The 24,390-nt window shown below is 61.1% G+C and overlaps 1 protein-coding gene and 1 pseudogene across 3 annotated transcripts in view; both read right to left on the minus strand.

Moving 5' to 3' along the window:
- The window catches only part of PPP2R3B (protein phosphatase 2 regulatory subunit B''beta), a 34,106-nt gene extending 14,289 nt beyond the window's left edge, over positions 1 to 19,817 (minus strand). Inside the window, exons 1-2 of one of the 3 annotated variants that reach the window (XM_023526276.1) lie at positions 19,186 to 19,817; positions 3,459 to 3,644 (exon numbers count right to left, since the gene is read on the minus strand). In XM_023526276.1, coding sequence (XP_023382044.1) covers positions 3,459 to 3,644; positions 19,186 to 19,552 — 553 coding nt within the window. In that variant the 5' untranslated portion in view covers positions 19,553 to 19,817. The remainder of the gene's footprint in view (positions 1 to 3,458; positions 3,645 to 19,185) is intronic. The other 2 variants (XM_011385774.2, XM_023526277.1) reach the window with 2 other exon arrangements.
- Positions 15,760 to 15,876, minus strand: LOC111734105 (annotated as a pseudogene).
- Positions 19,818 to 24,390: the final 4,573 nt, after the last annotated feature.

The following is a 24,390-nucleotide window of genomic DNA, read 5'->3' on the forward strand; positions in this document are numbered from 1 at the left end:
CGGCACCCCAGCTGGGTGACACTCCAGGTCACCCTAGTTCTCTTGGAGGCCCCAACGAAAATGTGGAAACTGCTTTTACCGCCAAAGCTGTCCCTTCATCCAGACACAGGCCAAGGAGCAGCTCGACCCTGGACCTAGCAGCTCAGATGGACGTCCAGACAGGTGACCGGTGCGGCCACCGGAGGAAGCACGGTGTGGCGTGCAGGACGTGACTGGAGGGGACGGCTGTGTGGGTACGGCGGGCATGCAGGGGGCGGGGGGACGGCGTGTGGCCCCAGGGCTCCAGGCCGAGTCGGGAGCTGGAAGCCTCGGTGACGGCACGTTTGCAATGCAAAGGCAGCTGTGAGGGAAAGAGCACGCAGACGTCGCAGGGGGGTGGTGGCAGACGCACCCCCACCACGGGGCCTCGGACACCCCGCAGCGCCGGGCACAGGCGGTGGGGGGCTGGGGCGCACGGTTGGGCAGTGGCGTGGGAACTGCCCGTGCGCACGGCCCAGGCCCAGGTGGACTCTGCCACGCTGTCCACTGAGACAGGAACGGAGAGCTGCTGATTCTGTCGAGGGTCAAGGCCAGGCACTAAACGTCGGCCTGAGTATTTTTTCACTTTTTTACACATCTATAACCAACCATAAGACAGTTTTTAACGTTTTAACAAACACTTTAAATGTTACAAAACACTCAAAATCTTTCCCACTGAGTGAGACTGACTCCACGGCCATTTTCACGGTTCCAGACTGTGGAGCAAAGTGAGGCCTGCCCGTAGTGACATGCAGTGACCTCCAAGATGTCACGTTCACCAAAACCACCCAGGGGTAGATTAGTACGCTACTGCTTATCCAAGGGGAGAAATTAAACGTGGGCACGTGCTCACCTGCGTGCGCGGGTTCGCATCTGCACGCGTTAAACTTCAACAACAGTACAAGCAACGCTAGGAAACCTCTCACTGACCAGGGAGGAAAGAAACAGTCAACAGACGGACAGAACGTGGGCCCAGCTGAAGATGCCTGCTTTTTAGATTTGACCTTAAAACCATGTGTGTTTCCACAAACTTATGAAACAAAACTTTCCACATGCTTTAGAAAACGCCGTCCCTAACAGAAGGGAACCCTGCCCCCACACGTGCTAAGGCCAGTGCTACCCTAACCCGAAGCAGACACAGGAGCAACAAGGAAACTGCCAGCGTCTCAGAAATGCAGTTGCGCAAATCCTCAGCAAAATGCCAGCAAACAGAATCCAGCACCACATAAGAAGGTGACACGCCATGACCAAGGGGGATTTACTCCAGGACTGCAAGGCGGCTTCACTGCTGGAACAATTAACGCCGGTATTAGCGCACTGAATCGAAAGAATGACAACAGAGGGGACGAAGATGCACGAGGCGCCCACGCTGGGAGGGAGCAGCTGAGACAAGTCTTTGCACAGGCGACGAGATGACGGACCCATGAAACCCCGAAGGACGCGCCGGAAACAACAGAGCTCACAGTTCGGAAGGGCTGTCGGTACCAGATCAATGCATGAAAATCAACTGCAGTTTTCAACACCTGCAGTGAGCAGTCTGAAAATAAATTTCACCTGTAACAGCATAAAAATGGGCAAATGATAAAATACTTTGCAACAAATTAAACAAAAGACATGCAACTTATACCTGAAAACTACAAAACCTTCTCTGAGGCAAGTGAAACTCTGACGGGATGGGAAGAGCCTCCAGGAACACAGGCGGAGGACAAGTCAACACCACAACCCCCCAAATGATCTCCAGAGCAACACGCCCCCACCGGGACCCCGCTGCACCACTGCAGGAAGTGATAAGCGGACACTAACATCCACGTGGCCTTGCGAGGGAGCCCAAACCTAAAAGTCGACCTGGAAGGCCACGGTCGGAGCCTGACACATCCCGACTTCGGAGCTTGGCATGAGGCCGAGGCGGCAGATCCGTGTGGAGCTGGCGCTGGACGACGATACGGGCCACGGCCCAGACTCGGAATCCGGAACTGAACCTGGCACGTCGGTCAGCCGGTTCCCTGCGCAGGGGCCGAGACCCCGCAGCTTGGGAAGAACGGTGGCGGACTTTTCCCCTGCAGACGGTGAACTGGACCCGACACGTGAGCGTCCACCAGACCGAGACAGCTGCGAGAGCTGCAGCGCGCAGACAGCGAGCGCTCACCGCTGACCCTGGATGCGGCAGTGATTTCTTGGATGTGACACTGGAAGCTAAACCAGTGTGACCAGCAACGCGTCCATCCCACTGCGGGGGAGCACGGCGCAGAGAAACGTGAACATCGGCACCGACGTCTGCAACGCCCGGCGGTGGAGAAACGCACGCACGCCGTGCAGCGGGGGGAGTGGGCTCGGGCACGCGGCCTGGACACGTGCCCGAGAGAGACGCCGGACCCGACAGCACACGGGAGACTCCGATGACCTGAGGCAGCCAAAGCGCGCATGCGCACGCGAGGTGGTTAGGGGTTTCCCACAGGAGGGATAAGGCGGTTGGGATGACAGGCGGAGTACGGGGTTTCTTTTCGGGGTGGCAGAACTGTAGTCGTGATGACTGCACAACTGAATCCACTAAAAAGTACTGACTCGTTCCCTCGAAGAGGGTGAATTGTGTGGTTGTGAATTACACGGCAAAAAAGCTGCTCCAGAAAAGGGAACGTCAACCCCGCAGCCTTGAAAGCAAAGGGACGTGTGCGAGGTTAGTTTGCTCACAGACCAGAAGCTTCTCATGATACACAGTGGACAGAGGGCCAGCGTCCGAACATGGCGCCATTGCACAGGAGGGGACGCGGCGGCGGGGGGCGGGGCGGGAAGGAGAGACAGACGACAGAGCTCCCAGGGCCACAGGAGGCACAGGGAAGACCGGATGACCAGGCGTGCTTAACGCCACGCAGCAGCACTTTCTGAGGCAGCTCAAGGGGAAGCGGGACGTGACGTGGAGCGGGGAGCGCGTGGGTGGGGGGCGTGCAGACCAACGCGGGGCGCACGGGCCCTGCCAGCCCAGGCACCGCAGGGGTCCGTGTGCTCCTGGCCCAGGCTGCCACACAGGGCCGCGTAACCATGCCGCATCTGCGCCTCAACACGGCTCTCATGGGAACAGTCGTAGGAGAAAATGCCGCACTGCGTGACGACGCGCACAGTGTGAGCCCTGAGCTGCCATTGAAAATCGCACACGGGGACGGAGGGCCCGGGCTCAGGGCCCCGGACGCCACGCCCGATGGCAAGACGCGGGTCACGAGGTGCAGAGACAGGCTGTGCCCCGTCCACACCGCCACGCCCAGGGGAAGGGGGGGACAGTGGGGCCACGTCCCTCAGCGGTCCTCAGTGTCCGGGACAAGGCTAATGGCAGCTGCTGCGCGTGCTCGGTGTTCGCGGCTGCAGCGATCGCTTGGGCGAGCGTCCGCCTGACGCAGGCGCGGGACACACGAGGCGCGGGACACGCGAGCTGCATGCGACGCACGCACCCTGGCCACTCGGCCCATGTCCTCCATGGTGGCCCGCTCGTGCGGGAACTGCGCGAAGGTCCTCTCGACGGTGGCGATGGCGGCCTCCACGTGCGCCGTGCCCTGCGGCCGGCCTCGGGGGAAGTAGAAGGCCGGAATGCTCTGGCTGCTGGCGGGCGGCAGCGGCTCCTCCTTCTTCGCCTGGACCTGAAACGAGCAGGCGACAGCCACGTTAGAACCGGGAAGGCTGACGCGCCTCTCACGCTACGGCTAAGGGACAGACGTGGTGTGGTGGGGACCACACCGAGCCCGCCCGACCCGACTTTGCTCAGAGACATCCCGCAGCCCCGCAGGCCGACTCCAGTGACAGCCGCCATAAGGGGAGGCTACCACCTGCCTGCCCGTGGGTGCCACCTGCGACTGCCGGGCCTCACGCCACCGCGCCTCGCGTGGGGCCCCAGCCTGGGCCTTGGGGAGGACGTGCCCCGCAGTCCCCTGGGAACTCAGGGTCCCCTCAGGTGGGCCGTGGACAGCCGAAGCTCCCAGCGGGGACAGGGCCCTCCCGCCTGGAACGCACGGCTGTTGTCCTCGCTGCCACCCGCATGTCCCAGAGGCTGGGCACGTGTGCGCCTCCCCACACTGCGGGCGGCCCGCCCAGAACGGACCGCAGCCCTGTGGTCCTCCTGTTGCCCGGACATGGGAGGGAGCATACAACGGTGAGTGTGTGGCCAGAGCTGCCCAGATCCAAAGCTGACGACGTCACAGCATCTGGCTGAGTCGTGAGATCCCCTGGCGCCTGGACGTCACAGTGCACTGTGCAGACGGGGCAGCTGGTGCTGTGGACGCAAGTGCTTCTACCCCACCCGGAGCCCCTGCTCAGGACGGCTGAGAAACGCCTGCTGGGGGTCACCCGGGAGCCGGCACCGGGCGGGCTGGGGGCACCACGAGGCGGGGACGGGCCGAGGCTCTGCAGACCCAGCGGCCTTCTCCGTCCACAAGCGGCTGCCCTACGTCGCGGCTCATGGACTGCACAGCATGCATCTGGGCATCGCTGACCGGCGGCGACGGGGTGGCACGGCCTCGTCTGTGGACGCCCCGTCCATCCCGCCCCGCGCTCTGTGCAGCTGGGGACATGAAGCCACAGCCTGAGGCTGCAGGGACGGCCAGGGGTCCTGGCAGTGAGGTGGGAAAAACGAATGGCCGAGGCCACGGGGACACACGGGGCTGGCGTCAGCTCACAAGGTGGACCATGGGGGGGCATGCGCGCGACAGAGACCTCTTAGCACACGGTGTGTGAGTGTCAAGGCACATGGCCACACAGGGCCACGCGGGACCCGCAGCCCCAGGTGTGCGGGAGTCACAGAGACACCAGGGGAGACGCAGAGTGGCAGGCAGGGGCGTGGCTGGGCCGTACCTGCACGGACACGGCGCGCCTGACGGAGCCGAGGCCCACACGGGCCTCTGTGGAGCCCGGGGCGCTCGCACCGCCCCGAGCCTCGTGCCGAGTGCCTGTCACCGAGCGGAGCACCCACCGCCGCCTCACACCCTCAGATGCCAGGGTGCGGGCCACCCCAGTGCCCCCGCCCCCAGGCAAGTGCAGGGGGCTCTGCTCTGCACTCCTGCGACCTGGGACAGGACCTCACCTCCCCGGGCTGCACGGGGGACCCAATGACAGGCTGTGGGACGGTGCTCGGTCCAGCTCAGGCACGGACGGTCCTGTGTGTCCCCCGGACAGCAGGAAGCTCCTGGGCACGGCAGGGCAGGTCCAAGCTCCCCCAGCGGCCGTCACACAGCCTGGCCCCGCTGGGTGACGGCGGCAAACCCGAGCGGGCCGCAGCGAGCTGCTGAGTCCACCACGCCCAGGCGGCCCGGGGGGGGGGGGCTGTCCTGGGAGGACATCCTGTCCCAGCGCCATGACCGGCGTCACTCATGCCCAGTGCCGGGCACTGCGGGCACGTAGGGGCAGCTCCTGCCCCGTGGCCACAAAGCGACGGCTCTGCACGGATCACGGTCCCAGCGGTGAGCCGTCGCCACACAGGCCGCGCGCGTGCTGAGCGCCGCTGAACTGTGAGCGGCGGCAGAAGCCCCACAGAGCCCCGGCAGGCTGGGCTCCCACGCGCCCGGAGCGCTCGAAGGCTCGCCCACACCCACACACGTCACAGTGCTCACGCCACCTTCCCGCCACGACTGCGGTGTCCCCTCGCGCCCAGGCCACAGGTGGATGCGTGCCACGTGGGGACGGGGCCAGCCCGACATGCGCAGCCAAGCGCTGGTCCCCTCTCTGCGCCCCTCGGTCCTGAGAACTCGGCTCCAGCGCCTTCTCGTGTGCACCCCTGACACTCCTTCCCTGCGAACGCTCCGCTCACGTGCTCGGCCCACTATTCCTGCTTTTTCCTACCAGCGTCCAGGGCACCATACATTTCTGGCTTGGACAGGCTGCCCCTTTGTCCCCAGGCACCGCTTGTCTTTTTTATGTGGTTTGTGGTGTTTGTTACTGTGCCGGAGTTTTACGTTTGTGGTCACTTTCTATGTCTGCTTTCTCTGGTGACGGTCCACAGCCATGCCGGGAGCTCCAATAAAGCCCACCCGATCGCATGCTGCTTGCTCGCAAAGCTGTGACCAAGGGCTCTGTAGGGTCTGAATGACCCTGCTAGGCTGTGAGATGAGAAGCCTGTGCCTGCTGATGGACACGTGAGGGGGGAGGGACAGGAGGGCCAGCAGACAGGTGGACGGACGCCAGGCGCCAGGCTCAGGGGTCTGCCGTGCTCCAGGCAGGAGGGCCGGGCCATGCAGGAAGAGGGTGCAGCCTGGACAGTCTGGGCACAGGAACCCTACATCCCGTCTGGGCACAGAGAGAATACCAGAGCGGGAAACGCAGACGTATGGGGGATACAGGCGAGGAGCTGAGAAGGCCCCCTGCCCCACGAGGCAGCCCGACGGGGGCGGGGGGACGGAGCTCTGTGCCGGGACAGGGCAGCCACAGGGCTGGCAGCTGGGGTCTGATGGACACTCAGCCGCACGACGTTTTTCTGCTGCTCTGAGACAGCAGCCCTGGCCGGACGCGCTGCCACGGCAGGAAGGCTGCCCTGGATCGGTGCCACGTGTCCCTTCCAACACACTGGTGATGCCCCGCCCCCGTACCCCCACAGCCCCTTCTCAGGAACTGCCACCGCAGGTCACCAGAGCACCCTCCACAGACAACGCAGCACCTCTCCCATTGGAACCCACCCCGACCGGCATCGGTGCCCGGGCCTGGCCCACACCTTAGGCACCCGTGACAGAGCTGACTGGACAACAAAAAACAGAGCAGGCTGTGGACACGGGACATCTGCAGGCTTAGTCTCCGGGACATAAATAGATCGTGGTCCGGCACAGCTGTGGGACATTCTTTTCCAACACACAGGACACAGTTGGGAGCTGGCCACACCCGGACGAGGAGGGGGCTCAGCAGGTTGTGCAGGAATTGTGGCCAGCGTGCCTGTCCCGTGGCGGGACACCACAGAGACCACGAGAGCAGCCAGCGTGCGCGTGTGGGAATCCCAGCGCAGCTCGGCCTGGGGCGGGGCGCCCGTGTCCGCGCCCTGCTGCCCCGGGGAGCAGCTCCCCCGAGCAGGGATGAAGACGACACCAGCCTCACAGCTACTTCTGTGCAGGGCACCGTGTCCCAACTCTGGGAGTCGCACACTCCAGCGGGCCTCCCAGAGCACGCAGCGCCAACACGCGTGCTCGAGTGCAAAGCGGCCTTCGCGGGAGCAAGCGACGTCTCCGCAAGGAGTCGGAGTCCGGGGCGCAGGTCGGCTGCACGAGCGGTCCGCGTGGGCCGTGCAGTTGGCGACACCGCCGGCCGCAGAGGGTCGGGGTGCTGGCGCGTGGGGCAGACCCTGCTGCAGCTCCAAGCACACAGCACGGGCAGCAGCCGGGAGCGGGGAGCACAGGGCCCAGGCAGGCCGGTGGACATGTGCCGGGCATAGGCCGCACACCTCCACGGGGTCCCTGGCTGGGCCCCCAAGGCCAGCGGCAGCGGCAGAGCCCGATGGCCGGGGCAGAACTGGGAGCTATGCCCAGCAGCATGAGCATTCGTGACATGTCTGGGGCCAGCGAGGGTGCCACCCCTGCCCTGTGGGCTCTTCTTGGCTCCACGGGCCCCGTACAGCGGCAGGGACGGGGTCTGCCACGTGGACCCGCAAACACCGCACTGGACGAGAAGAGCCGAGGGCCAAAGTCTAAAACAGAGGCGCCAAAGACAAGGATGAGAGAGCCAGGCCCTGTACAAAGGTCTCTAAAGATCCCTGGAGGCTTGGAGCGGACACGCAAAGCAGAGGAGGTTCTGGGGGCGTCTTGAGCTCCCAGGAGCCCAGGGGGGCTGGAGAGTGAGCACTGACGTGGACAAGGGAGCCCGGCTGAGCAGGGTCCCCACCTGGCCTGGCCACAGGGACGGCAGCTCTGCTCCATGCCTAAGACCCAAGGACAGGCCCAACGGGCATGCACCCAGGGCGAGGACAGACAGACGCGCGCCGACACTGTGTTTCCACACGAAGTCCAGGAGAGGAGGCTGGAGAGCATGAGCAAGGCGTGCCACCACCATGTAGCTGACAGTGAGTGGCATGCGAGAGGCATCCGCATCCACAGCCTCATGGGCAGTGACACTCTGGGGTCCTGGAGCTTGGACGGGGGAGTGTCCACGGCTCTCCTTGCATGGTGCTGGGACCATGCTGGGCCTGTGACCTGCTCAGCACTGTGACCCCACCTGGTGTCCTGGGCAGCCAGACTGGAAGGCTGGGCTGTCCCCACGTGGAGGAGAGGTCAGCTCAGTGTCCAGGACTGTCACGGGGGGATGGTGCATTGGGGTCTGTGTATCACCCCAAGGGCCCTGCAGGAGGCTGAACCAAGGCAAAGGGGACAGCCACGGGGGAAGCAGAGGCGCCATGCAGCGTGCAGTCCGTGGACAGCGCCGCAGACTCGTGGCGGGAAGGCCAGGGCCTCCTCGGGCAGGGGCGGAAGTGCCGCCATCTGACCTCGGACAAGGTCTGAGGGATGCCGTAGGGCGTCACGTTGGATTCTTGGAGGCTCCATGCATGGTGGCCCCATAGTCCCGGGCGGGGTGGGTGGGCAGACGCTGCAGGAGCCGGGAGAGCCCCCAGGGGGCCGGCTGGGCTGTCCTGTCGGTCGGAAGCACCGCCCCCCATTCCTCCACACTGGCCCGTATCCCGCAGCGCCCCATCTCCCGCCGCCTCCCTCTACCACGCACGTTTGTGACCCAGGCACGGCTGTGTCCCGAATCCACACTCAAACGTCCTGGGGAGAAGCCAGGCAGGTTTTCCCCGTCCCCGAGGGAGAAGAGCCGTGCGCTTCGTCCCCTGCGTGTCAGGAAGCACTCGCCTTATAGAGCGTACCTTGTCTTTCCTGAAAAATGCCGCTGAAACGTATTTTTAATACGGAACAACTTCCTGTTAAAGAACTTCATAAAATGTATTTCCCCAAAATTGAATTTTGCAAAATAAACAGCCATCCTAAAATAACACAGACTTTCACGAACAGATTCTGGGGTTCCTGGGAACCCCTGCACATCAAGTCGCAGCGAAGGAAGTGGGAGGCAGGATTTCCGACTCCACCACACATCCTAGCGACCATGCACGAAGGAAGACAACAACCAAACACCGGCTTCCTGCTGCCGAAAACAAGATCAGCCTGCGTCAGACGCCACTTCTGAGGTCTCCAAACTAAGACGAGTTTAAACAGAGTCTCCTTAGAAACGAAACAGACACCACCATGACCCGCTGGCAGACAGTTTCAAAGACGGCAGTGCAGAGGACAGACAACACGCAACAGCTGTAAAAGCTAAAATGTGATCTGAGAAAAAATTCTGATTAAAATATCAGCAGAAAGTGGGTCTTTTTTCCCACCAAACAACGCAGTTTGATTTGATTGGCTTTTTTTGGGGGGGGGCCACGATACGATATTCACTCTTCGCAGAGAAAAACTCCAAGTGTTTAATATGCCAAAGTCTATAACGCAAGACGCAGGACATTTGGGAGTGTGTGTGAGCCCTGGTCCACATCAGGGTCCTGTGCCGGGCCCCCGGGTGGAGGGGAGGGGGGGGGCCCGCACAGCAACAGCCTCTGGTTAGAGTGACTGCAGAGAGGTCATGTGCAGGCTCATCCTTTTAAGTGACGCGGTCCCCTTAAACTAATTCATAAAACGCATGCGAGGTACAGACGCGAAGACCTGTTTCACTTCTCTGCGTACTTATGAGAATCAGCAGGAACTTCGAAAGCTAATTAGTCACTAAAGGCACTGAACTGTCCACTCTAGCAAGTACGCTACACGAATGTCTCAAAAGAAGCCCTAAGAGCCCGTCAGCAGGTCGTGGAGCGCTGTGCGTTCACGTGCAGTGATGTGCATTCCGACGCAGAGTCACACAGCATCGCTGGGAACGCAGCACAGCTGACGGCGCCGTGGTGTCACAGAGACCCTACCCACCCGGGGAGCGGCCACGCTCCGCCAGCTGACAAAGGGCGCTGTCCCCACGCCCCTGACAGTTCAGGCCACGGCGGGCAGCTCGGCCCTCTCCGCAGACCACCCTAGCCCACAACCCTGAAGTCAGCTTCCTGGGCACACGGTGCATGCCGTGGGCTGGAGATGGGGGAGCTCTTTGTAAGGGACGCTCCCCGCCAACCGCAGAGGCCATAGGGGCTGCCTTGTTGTCAGCGTGATGGGAGCTGTTCTGTGAGAAGCACGGACAGAGGGGGAGCCCCGGGAATATGAGCAGCCCCCTGGGTCCCAGGGCGGGGGACAAGGCGGGAGCCACTCAGCCAGACACACAGCAGACACCCCACCGACCGCACCTGCTGGAAGGCCTTGAGCCTCTTCTTGAAGCGGGAGGGCAGCACGAAGTCGCAGCCGCGGGCCAGCGAGGCCAGCTCCTGCCTCAGGTCGGGGTCCTGGCGCAGGGACAGCTCCCTGAGCCGCATGTCGGCTCGCATGGGCGGGCCCGGCGCCACCCTCACGGGGCTGCGGCTGCCCTGGGCCTGGCTGGCCGGTGGGCTTGGGGCGGCAGTGGCGCCGGCTGGCAGGCCTGTCCGGGTGGCCGGGCTCAGCGAGCTCTGTGCCTGGTGGGCCAGGAGCTCTGGGGGCCGGCCCTGGGCCGCTCGCATTCCACAGGCTGTGGAGGGCACATGGCTGAGGGGGGAGGCGGTGGGGCTGAGCTGAGCAGCTGAGCAGTGAGCTGAGCAGGCGGAGCGGGCAGGCGAGTGTCACCCGCCAAGTCCCTGAGCCGTCCCACTGCCGCTGCAGGGAGGGAGTGGGAGGCACCCCGGGCGCAGAGCAGCCAGCAGCAGCTCGGCAAGGGGAGACGATCTGGGGACACCGCCTGCTAGTTCTCTGGAGGAAGGGGACAACAATGTGTTCCACAGAAGTGAGATGGGTCCAGGCAAAACGGAACCTGTCACAGAGGGACCTGCCACAGAGGGACCCGTCACAGAAGGACCTGTCACAGAGTGTCTGCTGGCCTGGGGCACAGATGGGGGCAGGCTGCTGCTCACTCCCTAGAACACGCAGAAGGGGTCCGTGAGCATGGGGCCACCCTCCCCCACTTCCCCAGTGGAGGGACACATTTACACAGCAAGGGCACGTGGGGAGGGAGCAGTCAGGACTAGGATTCAGCCTGTCTAGCCAGGTTATAGGGTGTCACTGGGCCACGCGGGATGCGACCTAACCACGGTGACGCAGACTGCAAGGGTGGATGAAGGCAGGTGGACTCACACTGGAAATGTGGACACGCCCCTCCCCCTCCCCCCTGGGCCTCCCCACCCGTCCCCCAGGGAGAAAGAGGCCCGTGGAGGCTGATGTCCTTGGGCCCACGCTGGGCACTGCTGGCGCGGGAGCTCCTGCCTGGTGGGTCTGGACACCTCTTGGCAGTAACACAGAGGTGATCCACACGCAGCAGCAGGGCAGAGCCTCGGGGCCCAGCCTGCACCCACTGCCACCCACTGCATGGGACAGGAATCCTGCAGGCTGCGGAGCAGGAACACGAGGATGGTGCACTCGGGGACTTCCCACTCCCGCCCACACAGAAGCCTGTAGGCCGGATATGCACCCAGGGCGTGGGGCTCCGCTCTCGGCAGCAGGAACACAGGAGGGACACTGGACAGAGCACAGGAGGGAGCTCTCCAGGCAGCGCCTCCCTGGGCGCCCCATGCCCAACCCCTGTCCCGCCCCGCCACTTGACGGCCCCGCCCCCTCAGTCAGCCCCGCCCCCTCAGGCATGTGTCCCTTCTCCTTGCTCCTCCCTGGCGTCCTCCTGGCATCCTCCTGGCGCGGCCCCCACCCCCCCACGAGTTTACCCTCAGGTGCGTCCCGGCTCAGGGGCCACTCGCAAACAAGGTCCCGCTCCCTGCGGGCCTCAAGCCACTGCCCATTCAGCGCTCACTTAAAAAGCAAATGAAGAGACACAGGCATCTGAGGACACGCACAGGAAAACCCCGAGTGGCCCAAACTGGCCTCAGGCCCGCACTGCATGTGGCCCCTTTCTGAACCAGGCCCGCAAAGGGCCGGACAGGTCTTTCTCTCCCCTGTCCGAAGGGGAGAGAAAGGGCTGCGCCCTTTCTCCCCCGCAAATCACAGGACCCCAGGGATGTCTCGCCGGCCCGGCTCGCAGCCACACTGTCACTTGGTCTCCGGCAGGTGGACTCGGCCTGCTTTTCCCGGCCCAGGAATGAAGATATCCAAGAGGTGACCTGGACCCCTGACGGGCAGCCTGGACTGCACCCACCTTTCCCTCGTCCTTTCTCTCTAAAAGACTTTTTTTTTCCCAGCAGCTTCGGGTGTGCAGAAGGCACGGGTTCCCACGGGGCCTGTCTCCCGTGCGCCCTACAGTGGTGGCCCTGCACTGGGGTGGGCGCTACGTTTGTTACACCCCCGCCCCCCGCAGTGTTAGCAACCAGCCCTGAGTGTCCGCTGGGCATGCCGCGTGGCCTGCCTTCCATGGGTGCGGACGCCCCAGCAACGCTGCTGTCCGTCAGGGCAATGTCAGCAGAGCAGTCCCCGCCCTAGACCTCTCCTGCGCTCCCCTATGTCCCAGCAACCTCGGGCCTGCCCGGCTCCGGTTCTGCATTTCCCAGCGTGCCATCTAGCTGGGCTCACACAGGATGAAGCCTCAGGCGGGCCTTCCGTTTGCCCTCACCATCTAAGCCCCCCGCCGCTTCTCAAACTCGTCAGGGACTTCCGGCTGGTCTTCTTCTGCCCATCCCCGTTGCCTGCCCCACCCCACCTTCCTCCCCACTGCCTGACTGTCGTGCAGGACTCCGATGGTCGACCCCCTCAAAGTCAGTCAGAGAAACCAGGGGTGAGGTGTGCAGTTACCGGCGACAGAAACAGGGTGCAGCTGGCACATGAAAGAGGTGATGGCCGCAGTGCAGGAGCTCTGCCAGCTGCTCAGACTGGACGCCACACGCAGGAGGCTGCCCAGCACCCCGCTCCTGGGATAGGCCAGATTCAGGATCTGCTTCCGGGTCAGATCAGCGCTGGGTTGGTGGGGGCAGGCACGGCCTCTGATGCGCAAGCCTGCACTCTGCACAACGATGGTCACGAGTTCTGTGCTGCTCTTGTCCCCTCCCCCCTCCAGTCCTTCTGGAAGAGACGCTGTTCCTGCAACCTGAAACAACGGCCAGGTCCTCGTTTGCAGGCCTGTCACCCCGCCGCCCCCTAAGGTGACTCTGTAGCTTGTACCACGAGGGGCAGAGCATATGTCCCACCGACGGACCCGGGCTGGGCAGGTGACCGTCCCCAGCTGTGCCTGCTGCAGGGTGGCCGTGCATCCAGTGCCAGCAGAGACTGGAGCATGCTCGCCCCTGCCCTTGGGCAGTCCCCGCCATGAACACAGGGCTGGGGTGTGGGGCATGAGCACCTGCTCACAGAGGTGCTGTCCCCTGGCCAGATATGGACAGCCACCAAACTGCCCAGGCAGACCCATGATTGGGCAAACGCGGCGCACAGTACAGGGTGGTCTGTTCACGTGGTAAAGGTAACCAGCACGCCACAGATGCACGGGGAGTGAGCAGAGCACAAGGGCAGACGGTGAGCAAAACTCATCAAACTTCAGTCGCCAACTGGCTTGTAGTGTCACCGGGTCACCGGACGCCATGCTCGAGCTCAGTGTCTCTAGTCCAGTGTTTACTAAATTCCTGCAGCTGACGCGTGTGCAGCCACTACAGCAAGGCGAGCACGAAAAGTCACACGGAGACACCATGAAACAGACCTCACGTGTCCCACTGAAGTCTTGCCACAAACCAGAAGCTTCAATCCCACAGAAGGAGGAAGCCTTTGCTCACGTGCACACCCCTAAACGACCCCCCGGGACAGGCCCCTGGTTCCTCCGACTCTCAGAGGTAACGAGGAAGCGCAGGGGCCCGTGCAGCACACGCCAGCGCTCCCGTGGAACCTGTTGACGCTTCGGCTGCTGTGGGGACACGGCTTCTCTGAGAAAACGCGAGTGCCCTGAACCTCAGGACTCCTAAACCGTGGCCCCTGCCAGAACCACCCCAGACTCCTGACCAGGAATCCTGTACCAGTGCCCCCTCTGTGACGGCACTGTCCAGGACGTGACCCTGCACTTGGGGAGCCAGTCGGGGATAGAGGCTCCAGTCGGCCCTCTAAGCCTGGACCAGGTCCGTGGGGTCTGGGCACAGTGGGGCCCAGAGGAGCCTCGGAGGGGCTCAGGGTCTGAGCAGGAGCGGGGCTCTGGGGACAGAGAGGGCCTTGGTGGTCTGTACCCTGGTACGTTTGGCAGGCAAGGTACAGGAGACGCAGCCCCGGGCGGCCCCCGAAGCCGGGTCATCCTCAATGCACCGTTGGGCAGTGGGGCTGATGTGCCCTTGGGGAATGGGTTGCGGTGGTCCTGAAGGCAGGGACCTAAAACAGGCCGTTTGCGGAGCGGAGGCCTCCCCTGCTCTGAGGCCCAGGAGGAGAGGACTGGCGATCACACGGCCACCTGTGTGTCCTCACGGGGAACCTCATCCCACGTGTCATTCACAGAGCAGGGAGGGCGGTTACACTTGGAACAGTTTCTGCGGCTGCAAATTCTTGGATGGTTGTTCTCGTCAGTGCTGACGTGAAAACATGCAGTGACCACCGCTGAAAGGCCAAGGTCACACCTGATGTAAAGTCTCGGGGAAGAGCAGAGGCCTGGTTCTCGTTCAGAAACCTCTCCGAGTCCCCACACGCCTGCCCTGACGGTGTCCAGGTCCGTGTCTCCACACAGCTCATGGACATCTAACCACGCTAAATGCGTGTCTGTGTGTACACACGCACACGTGTGTGGGTGGGTCTGTGGGTCTCCAAGTAGCCCAACACTCTAGAATGCGGTGCCGCGTTTGGATGAAATCGGGGTTAACTGAGCTCCAAGACTGCAAGGAACGAAACATCCAAGTTAATGGGTACCAAGTGGCAGCAGGGAGGTGCAACACCTGTGTACTGAAAACACCACCACGTCGCTGAGAGAAACAGCGCTAAACACGTGGACACGCGAACGTCAGAGGCCACGTTAGCGAAGCCAGCGCTCCGGTCCCAGCCTGCAGCACGCGCCCCGAGACACCTGAATGCAGGACGCGCCAGGCGGCTGAGAGGGTAAACCTGCAGCTCAGCGGGGACGTCAGGGAACGGATGACGCGTATGCGGCCGAGGCGTGTTCGACAATGGCCACGGCTGGTGCGGAGGGAAACAGACCACCCCCGGGACCACCGTGCGGCTCTAAAGGGTTCAGCGTCCAAGTTTTTCACTCAGACACTCGCACAGCTCCGCAGTGCCACCCCTGGGTGGCCTTCCGTCCAAGACAAACGAGACCTCTGTCCACACACAGACCTACCTAGTAGTGTTCTCGGCAGCTTTACTCACAGCGACAAAGAGCAGACGCGACCCCAACGGCCATCGACGTTTGGCTCACAGACTGGCACATCCGCACCATGGACTCCCACTCAGCAGTGACACGTAACTGAACACACGTCATACACCTCCGGGCAGAACCTCACACACACTCTGCTAAGTTAGACACCGCAGGACATGAGCCTCTGGAAAGTGACCAAAACGAGACTCATGGCTGCCTGGGGCCCAGGGGAGGGGACAGTAGGGGAGGACAGTGTTCCGCACTCTCACTGCTCATAGGTTCAAGGCCACGCATGGCCCCCCACACAATGCTCTGCCCACCGTGTGCAAGCTACCCCTCACCAAAGCTGACTTATTTATGTAGTTATTTATTTTAGGCGAGGCAACCCTTGGTTGACCTCACAGACTGCAAGGACTTTGCAATCCCTTACTTTTTTATTTTTTATGCCTACAGCACCCAGTCTTCCTAGGCGGTCTCCCATCCAAGTAGTAACCAGGCCCGACCCTGTTTAGCTTCCAAGATAGACGGGATCGGGAGTGTTCAGGGTGGCAGGCCGTAGACCAAAGCTGGCTTTAAAAATCAACAACTGAAAACATGGTCCCGTCTCCGCCGTCTCCACTTCCACCTTCGGAGGTGCTACGGGCGCCTGCTGGGCCTGCTGAGGTCAGCTTCACGGGCAGTCACTCGACAGGCAGCATCTGCGTGGCGGTCCTATGTGCAGGAACAGGCGTGCGGCAGGCAGCCACCCTCACGGACCTCACGTCCAGGCGTGGAGACCGGGTCAGAAAACCGCCACGCAGAACACACGCCACGTCAGACGGTGGCAGTGGGATGAGACGGGCAGAGAAGTGCAGGGGGTGAAACAGGGTCCCCCGTACTGCTGCACGTCCGCCCGAACCTCAGGACAGGCCTCATCTGGAAACAGGGTCTCTGCAGATGTGATTAGTGACAATCGGAGATGACGCCACCCTGGAGCAGATGACTGTCCTTATAGGAGACAGACGAGGACAGACACAGAGGCGAAGACGCGGGAGACGGAGGCAGACATGGGAGGGACGCGGCTGCCAGCCCAGGCCCGGCAAGGCCCGGAGCCCCGGGAAGCTGCAGAGACCTGCAGACACCGTCCCTGGAGCCCCAGAGGACCCGGCCCCACCGACGGCCTGTCCTCAGACTCCTGTGCTGTTAAGCCGAGGTCTGTGGTACTTTGTCACGGTGGCCCCAGGGATCACAAGTATGTAGCACAAAGGTCTCAGTGAGAGGATGACCCCGAAGAGAGGCCTGCAGAGGGTGAGGGAGCGGCTGGGGTGGCCAGGGAAGAAGGACCCTCCAAGACGAGGCCCGCAGGGCGGGGAGCGAGGAAGGCAGAGGGGCGGCGTGGGCGAGATGGAGTGAGGGCTGAGGGGTGAGGCGCCGGCACTGCGGACCTGGCTGCGAAGGCGGTTGCCTTCTCCGGGGGCCGGGCGGCCTGCGTTCGCCTCTCCCCGCAGAATGCGCAAGTCCTTTCGGCTGGAAACGCGTGAAGGCACTTGTGGGACGAGACGCGGAAGAGAGGAGCAGCCTGTCCACACTTCCCAGCTCGCCACGGTCCTCAAGGCTGCACAGGGGAGGCAGGTGACAGCTGCTGGGCCCGCCGCCAGGCAGACCCCGGCTGGGCTCTGTGCCTGGAGGTGCAGCAGGAGCATCAGACCCCCAGCTGCTCTTCCCAGGGCTCAGAGTCCTCACACCGAAGCTCACGGCGCACAGGCGCCGGGTCAAAGCTTCCTACCTCGGAAGATCTGTCCCCGCCTGAGCGTCGCCCTCCCCTGCCAGAGCCAGACTGCAGTTTGGAACTGGCCTATGGACACTGCCGGCACCACGTTCCTGGGGAGGGCAGGGACGAGACCCTACCATCCGTCTCAGTGAAGGGATGGGACCAGCTGGCTTATATGTGCCTCGCAACTCAGCGGCAGCTGCCCGTGAATCCTGAACGCACGAGGACACGTTTACCGCCAACGTCAGGCCCAGACAGGATCGATCGTCACTTATGCAAAGCTCTTGGGATGTTTAAGAGAAAAATCATCCTTGCCCTCAAAAGCGGTCCCTCGTGAGGACTTCCTGCCTCATCGTGGACACTGCAGAGCAGAGGAGGGGTCTGTCCCTGCACCCTGCCCATCACGACTCCTCTTCCAGCCACACCTTTCGGGTCCCTCCATTGCTCACCCCAGTCCGGGCGCCCCGGTCTGGGCATAAGCCAGTCCGCCTCGGCGGCTCCGCACGGTGACGGCGACTGCATGAACCCGACTGAAGCGTCACTCCCGTCCCGTCACCGGCCATGGAATCGAGTGCAGCCCCCTGACCGGAGGTCCGCACCCCGGGCCATCCTGCCGACAGGGCTGGTCGGGCTCGTCAGCCTGCCTGCGGTCAGACCGGTCTTGGCATAACGCCCGGTCGTCAGGCTCGCAACAGCCCCTCCCACCTGCCCGCTACGTGCAGGGCAGGCGCCCATGGCACAGCCCGCCTCCTGCGCGGGCTCTCCAGCCAGAAGCCCCCGCCCCGCTTTGAACACCTAGGGAACTCGATTCGCCTGCTTGCGCCTGCCCGGCATACGCGTTCGGCACGCCCCGGAGCCTTCCCGAGCTTCACAGGCGTCGCTGCTCTACAAATGGAAGGTGAGCCCCCCACACCCCCCAACAGCAGGATCAGGACGCATTCTACGGCCGAGGTCCGGACAGAAGCAGCAGGACCTCCGCGGTCGGCCCGAGGCCTTGTCACAGGCGTCCCAGCCTCCCTCCTGGCAGAGCGCTGGCCTCCTGTAAACACCCCCGTCCTAAGAGCGTGCACAGTCATGGGTCACGAAACACAATTTACCTTCGAGTGGAGCTGGGCTTTGTCACTGAAACACAGTTAATGACCAGCGGGCAGCTCAGTAAATAAGACCGGAGGAATCCCAGTGAGTGAGGGTGCCATCTGGGGGCGGGAAAACTGTCACTACCAGAGGAGGCTTCTGAGCCCTGAGTCTGCTCACATATCCCACTGCCTCGACACTGCAGGGGGCTCAAGTAACAGCCCCGAAGCACCAGGGTCCTGCACGTCGTGAGAAACAGCCTGGGCCGCAGCTCAGGGAAAGGTGCCAGAACAGGCCTCCCTGGGGTCCAGGCAAGCCTCTCCCCGGGCTTATCTGGATGGTCTAAGCCGGGTGGTCTTTCAAGCTGCCTCCACGTCTACTTCCCATTCTCCTTGGAGACTTACTTTATGGAAAATGCCCTAGATCCATCAGGACATGTGAGGAAATGACCAGTAACCCGAGCCCAAAGACTTGTCTTTGGACTGCTGTCCACTCTCACTCTGCCCTCAGGGCCCAGTCCATTTTGGCTGGGAGCCAGACTAAGTGACACTAGGAGCGCCGCTTCGTGGCAGGCTCAGAGCTGCCGGGGTGTACTGGCTCCCGCCGAAACATTTCAAACGTTATAAAGACGTTCCGACAAAGTATTCTGGGTACACGATATGCAGCGACCATACGTTTTTCTATAGCAGCTGCAGGCACCCGTTAATTACTTTAAACGGACACTGTATTAAATGGCGGAAACCACCTTTTCCTTAAAACACTCTTGTCCAGCTCTAATTCCTGCAGACAGATTAGAGCTAAGACCTCCAGGTTCCGTCGTTAAGCCAAGTGGAAGAAACTGCTGAGAAGTGGCCAACTAAAAACTAGAAAACTCGAAACGAACTCCAAAATTACGAGCAACTTGGGACTCCGTCAATGATAAATTTTTCAGTACATAGGACTTTCCTGGGGAGAGAGCAGACTAACTGTGAAAGCGTTTTCAGGTCTGACATTTCTGCCAGCCTCCTCCACCACCGAGCCACACATCGATATACAACCTGAATTACCTTTGCAGGTGTTAGCGAAGTAAGAGTAACTTACTACTCTGGTCCCTGCGGATCTACGAGGCCCTCGGACGTGTGGTCCACTCCTGGGACTGGAGGCGGCCCCCAGGGGCAGCGCGGCGGACGCGGGGGCCGGGCTGGGCGCCCCCTGGCTATCCAGCGCACTGGGTTTGCAGGCGGGGGCTGCGGCCGCTGACAGGGGCCCGGGCTGCCCCGCGTCCCCAGCGCCCATCTCGGTCCGCCCGGGCGTCTTGATCCTCTGCAAGCAGTCCTGGAGCATCCTCTGCGTGCTGGACTCGCTGAGCCAGCACAGGAACAGCTCGTCCACCTTCATCTTCAGGACCGGCTGCAGGACTTTGCCGGGCGGCATCTCCGAGCCTCGGCCCCTCCGCGCCTGAGGGGCGGCGTTCCTCGCGCACCGCTGCCCGACGCCAGGGGCCGAGCCAGGCCTCAGTGGGGTCGGCGGTGCAGACCGCGGCCGCCCGCGGGGCAGCGGGCCCAGGCGGGGCCTGCGTCCGCGCCTCGGGGTCTGCGCGGGCTCACGGGGCCAGGCGGAGGAGGGCGGGGCGGACCGCTGCCCCGGGCAGCTTCAAAACGAGCGCGCCGGCCGCGCGCCCAAAGAAGGTCGCCTACGTCGCGCGTCACCGCGACGTGTGGCGTCATCACGTCGGCACGCACCGCTCCCGCTTCGAGGGGCCGCGAGCTGCCGGGACGTTGCTTGGGGGGCGGGGGGCCTTTAGGAGCCCGGGTGAGGGCGGGGACGGGGGATGGCAGCAGCCCCACGCCAGGTCTTTCTGCTTTTAGGCATTTTAGCGATGCGGCCTACGCCGGCGAGGCGACCCTAGGGCCCCGAAGGTGCAAGCATGCGCAGTGCGCGCCTGCCGAGTACGAGAACGAGCAGGAGGCCGCGCCCTGCGCGACGGGAGGAGAGCGGGCGGGCATGCGCAGTGCGCGAGCGGGAGGCCGGGCCGCGTGCGAGGGGAGGGAGGCGAGCGGGCGGGCATGCGCAGTGCGTGCCCGCCGAGTGCGGGAGCGAGCGTGCGCGCTGCTGGGCCCGGGAGCGAGCGCAAGCCAGAGACTGAGGTTTCTAGGTCAGAAGGGCAACGTCAGACCGCAAGGGCCCTGTTAACGCTAATTTTGTTTACCAATCAATAATGATGACTTGGAGGCGTGCGCCTTTAAACGCTGGTCGTTTAGGATGACAATGAACTGCTTTTATAATTGCAAAACTAATAAATCTATTTTGATGGAGGCGAAATGACTTAGATAAGCTCTTGGCCTATGACCGCTTGTTTCAGGCCTCCTTGTTAGGGACAGAAATTACACGCACGGCACACATGCTCCTGTTTATGTCTTTTTGGTAGGTTTTTTTAAAAAAAAATTTATTAAACTTTTTACTCGGGTTTGCTCCCTTTCAGGGGATAATGTCAAGGTTTACGAGCTGGGTTCTACCTCTCAGCAATGTAAACATAGCTACACTCACTACGTAACTCTTTTAAACTATGGTTTTATCTTGTGTGTATAAGGATTTCAAACTTAGTTTCTGTTTTGTGATGAGTTAGAAATTTGTGTGTCCTCGGCCACGAGAGCACTATCACGCAGGAATGCTGCAAAGTTATTTTTATTAATTGGGAAGCAAATGCTTGCGTGGGCAATGCTGTGATTTCTGTAGAAAAGTAAACATTTGTACAGCTCTCTGACTTTATCACATACAGACGTCTCGTCAAAGAACAAATGTGCCTTTCACTCTGGGCCTTTAAAAGAGCTGCCTGTCACTGTTCCATTCAGCAGTGTGGTTTGGGGGGGAAAGGGGTTTTGCGCTTCTGCACAAGACAGCCTTATGTGCCCGGGCACCGTGGGGGGGCCGAAGGTTGAGCTTGTGTGGCCTCCAACGGGACAGAAATAAACCGCGGGACAGACACAGAATGCACCTTCAGTCTGCTGGCTCAGGGAGACCCTGCCTGGGGAGACAAAGAGCTGCTATGGGACCCTGAGACCGTCCCTCCCACCCCCCAGGGGCGGGGAGCTGCTGATTGCAGCAGTGACAGTTCCATTTGTCTGTCAGGGGTGCCAAGAGGTCCTTGGGACACCAAGGTGGCGGTGGGGAGGGTGCGAGGGGAAGCAGGGTTCTGGAGGGTTCTGTGTGGGAGGAGGGCTGAGGACCAGCTGAGTGTTATCCAGGGGTGGTGGGGCGGAGGGCAGCCCCCCTGAGCCCATGTGCTTTCTGTGACCCCGCAAAGCCGGCCGCACCCCCTCAGCACCCGCCTCACGTGGAGCTGCTCAGAACGCAGGATCTCACTCCGTCTCCTCCACGTGAATCGTAAGCTGCCTTTCGCCAAGGCCGCAGGTGGTTGTTGGCACACTCAGTCTTGAGAGGTGGAGACGCCCCAGAAGAGGTGTCCTAGGATGCTGACGTCGCTGGCCCCGAAGTCCATCCTAAGCTCCAAACGCCCGTGGCCTGAGCAGCTAGACCACAAGGAGCGGTGGGAGCAAGCCGCCACAACGTCAGCCTCAGGGAGCCGCTGTTTCCGTTTCCCAGCCTTGGTCTCACTCCTGAAAAGGGTTTCTGGAATCTCCATCGAGGTGCATATGTTCGATTTCAACTGACTTCCTCTCCAAGCAGCGGATGAGGAGTTCAGTAAGTCTGGTGTCCATGTCCTCCTGTGACCGGCAGATCTCGGTACCGTGTATGAATTCCATCTCCATCTTTTCTCGTCCTCGTTTTTATTGGCTTCGTTGCGGACTGGCCTGATTTTCAATGTTTGGTTTCGTCGTGGTCCAGCAAGCCTTCCTTTCGTGCGATCTGGCAGTGGCGGAATTCGCTCTTTGCCGGGCTGTCCGCCGTCCACTCCGCGGTGCCGCTGACCAGCACGCGCATGCCGTTGCCCGAGTTCTGCGTGCTCCATTAACGTCACCGAGACGTTTCCTTCTTACGAACCAGTCACCCCTGCAGCCTCTTCCTCTGGCAACGTGGGACCCAGAGCCCCTGCTTCTCCCTGATTAAAAGCAGAGTGGTTCTCCATGATCGGCTTCGAGAGGCCGAACGATGGATCAAATGGCCTTTGAAGGTTTTCCAGCCCAGACGGCTCGATGGCTGTCCTTTATGCGTTTCGTGTGCCTGCGAGCAGGACAAAAAGGGGGGAGGGGGCGTTAGATTTCCTGTCTCGGCAGCAGCATTTCAGGTAAAACGCCATGTGGACTTGCTAATTAAAAGAAAAACCCCAATTTTATTTTGTTAGCACCCATTAGGCTATGCTTTAGAGGAATGAGAGTGTTGAAGAAATCAGGAAAAATGAAACTAATTTACAGCGCCTCTAACCAAACTAGAGAACGGAAAAATCCCCAATGCTAAAAAAAAGAAGAAGAAGTTGGGAAGTGACCACATGTGCCAGTCTGCCACAGGACAGTTTATGTACATTTTCTAAAACCGTATTTATGATGGACCTTTTCAGCGTTCACTGATTTTCTTGATTCAGCCCTCGCTTTGAAACAGTGACTGGCAGGGGCTCAGTAGTTCAGACGTCACCGGGCTGTGTGGCCGCCTGTCCTCTAAATGACTGTTGACTGCTGCACCTTTTTTGTGCATCTGTGTCCAGCTGTTGGCCGAGCGCTCGCCACTGGCTGTGACTGCTCGCCATCAGCTTGCTCGCCTGCACCCATCGGTCTTTTTCACTTGCTCGCAATTTATGTGTTAGGCCGGGATGCAGCCTCATGAAACTGGTTAGGGTTGGGTCTTCTGAGTGTGTGCTAAAGCCCGAGGATGCGGATGAGTAAAACAGTTCACGATCTCACAGATTTCACAGTCTAATGAGGTGGGAGAGGGGAATCGTATAAGTAGTTAATTCAATGTGCAATTATACAGTCCAGCGTGGGGTGAGGACAGCGAAGCAAACACAGGAAGGGACGACTGGGAGGGAGGGAAGAGAAGCTCAGGGAGGTGGCACTAAGTGGCATTTCTAAGGATAACTAATAATGGAAAGCGGAATGCATGCAAGGGACCCACAAGAAACGAAACTAGGCTCTACTGGGAAGGATTCCTGGACCAGGCGAAGACATTGCACTTTCTCATGTGCAAAAAATTAAATTACGAAGCTGGGAAACCAGCGACCTGTGTTATGTTGTGGCAAGATTTTGGTACAATTGTTGCCTGAAGTGATCTGGGAGGTGGAAAATGTGCCTAGTGCACCTGTAGCTTTGGGGAAGGCTCTGAAATCACAATCGCAGGCTGGCTGTCACTAGCTGCACTTGACAGATTACCACATGAGAGAGACACGCTCATAAAGAATGGGCCAGTTTGCAAGCACAATTTAGAGAGAAGGCAGACAGCCCAGAGATTGCAGGGTTGGAAAATGAATTGCACGGACCTCCATCCAATCAGAAGTGCATCCATTGCGATACGGTCTTGGGGGAAAAGGAGCTTTAACGCCTTTGTGAAGACGTCTGAAAGAAGGAAGGTGGGCGAACGGGCTCCCGGCAAGACAAGGCGAATGTGCCCAGAGTCCCCGGAACCGAGTCAAGGGAGAATGACCAGCCCAGATCAGCCACATCCCAGCTGCGGTGCAGATGCACAAGTGAGAATAAGTCGTCGTCCTCCCAACTCCTGAATCTGGGGAGGATCATTATGCCTAGCGCCTGCTGACTCATATGTGAAACGCAGAGGCCTCGAGCGGTTTCAAGCTGGGCATTGGAATGGTCAAATTCAAGTGAGGCGTTTGCCTCTGGCAGTGAGAATCTGGATAACGGTTGGGATGAGGATTCAGTTTGAGAGGGTGTGTGAGTTTCCTTGGGCTGCTATAACAAACTGCCACAGACTCAGTGGTAAAACATCCCAACTGTGTTCTCTCACAGTTCTGGAGGCCAGAGGTGGAAAATCAGTGTCACTGGGCTGAAGTCGAGTGTGGGCAGGGCTGGTTTCTTTGCGAGGCTCCAGAGGAGAATCGTGTCTTGTCCTTCCCAGCATCTAGAGGCCTAGGGAGCTGCAGCAGGAGCAGAGAAAGAGGCCCCTGCCCGCTGTGAGATACTGGGACATTCAGCAGGAGCACCGACAAGCCCGTGTGTCTCCTGCACACGTGGCACAGGACAGGATTGCAAGCGTGTGCTTTCTGCGTCCCCATCTGCAGGCGGTGGGTTCGCTCCCGGGGGCGGGGGGGCCAGTGTGACCTCCCACACGGCCACCCTGTGGGCATCTTGCCTTTCCTTACAACTCAG

The sequence above is a fragment of the Pteropus vampyrus genome, unplaced genomic scaffold (assembly GCF_000151845.1).
Source record: "Pteropus vampyrus isolate Shadow unplaced genomic scaffold, Pvam_2.0 Scaffold787, whole genome shotgun sequence".
NCBI lineage: Eukaryota > Metazoa > Chordata > Mammalia > Chiroptera > Pteropodidae > Pteropus > Pteropus vampyrus.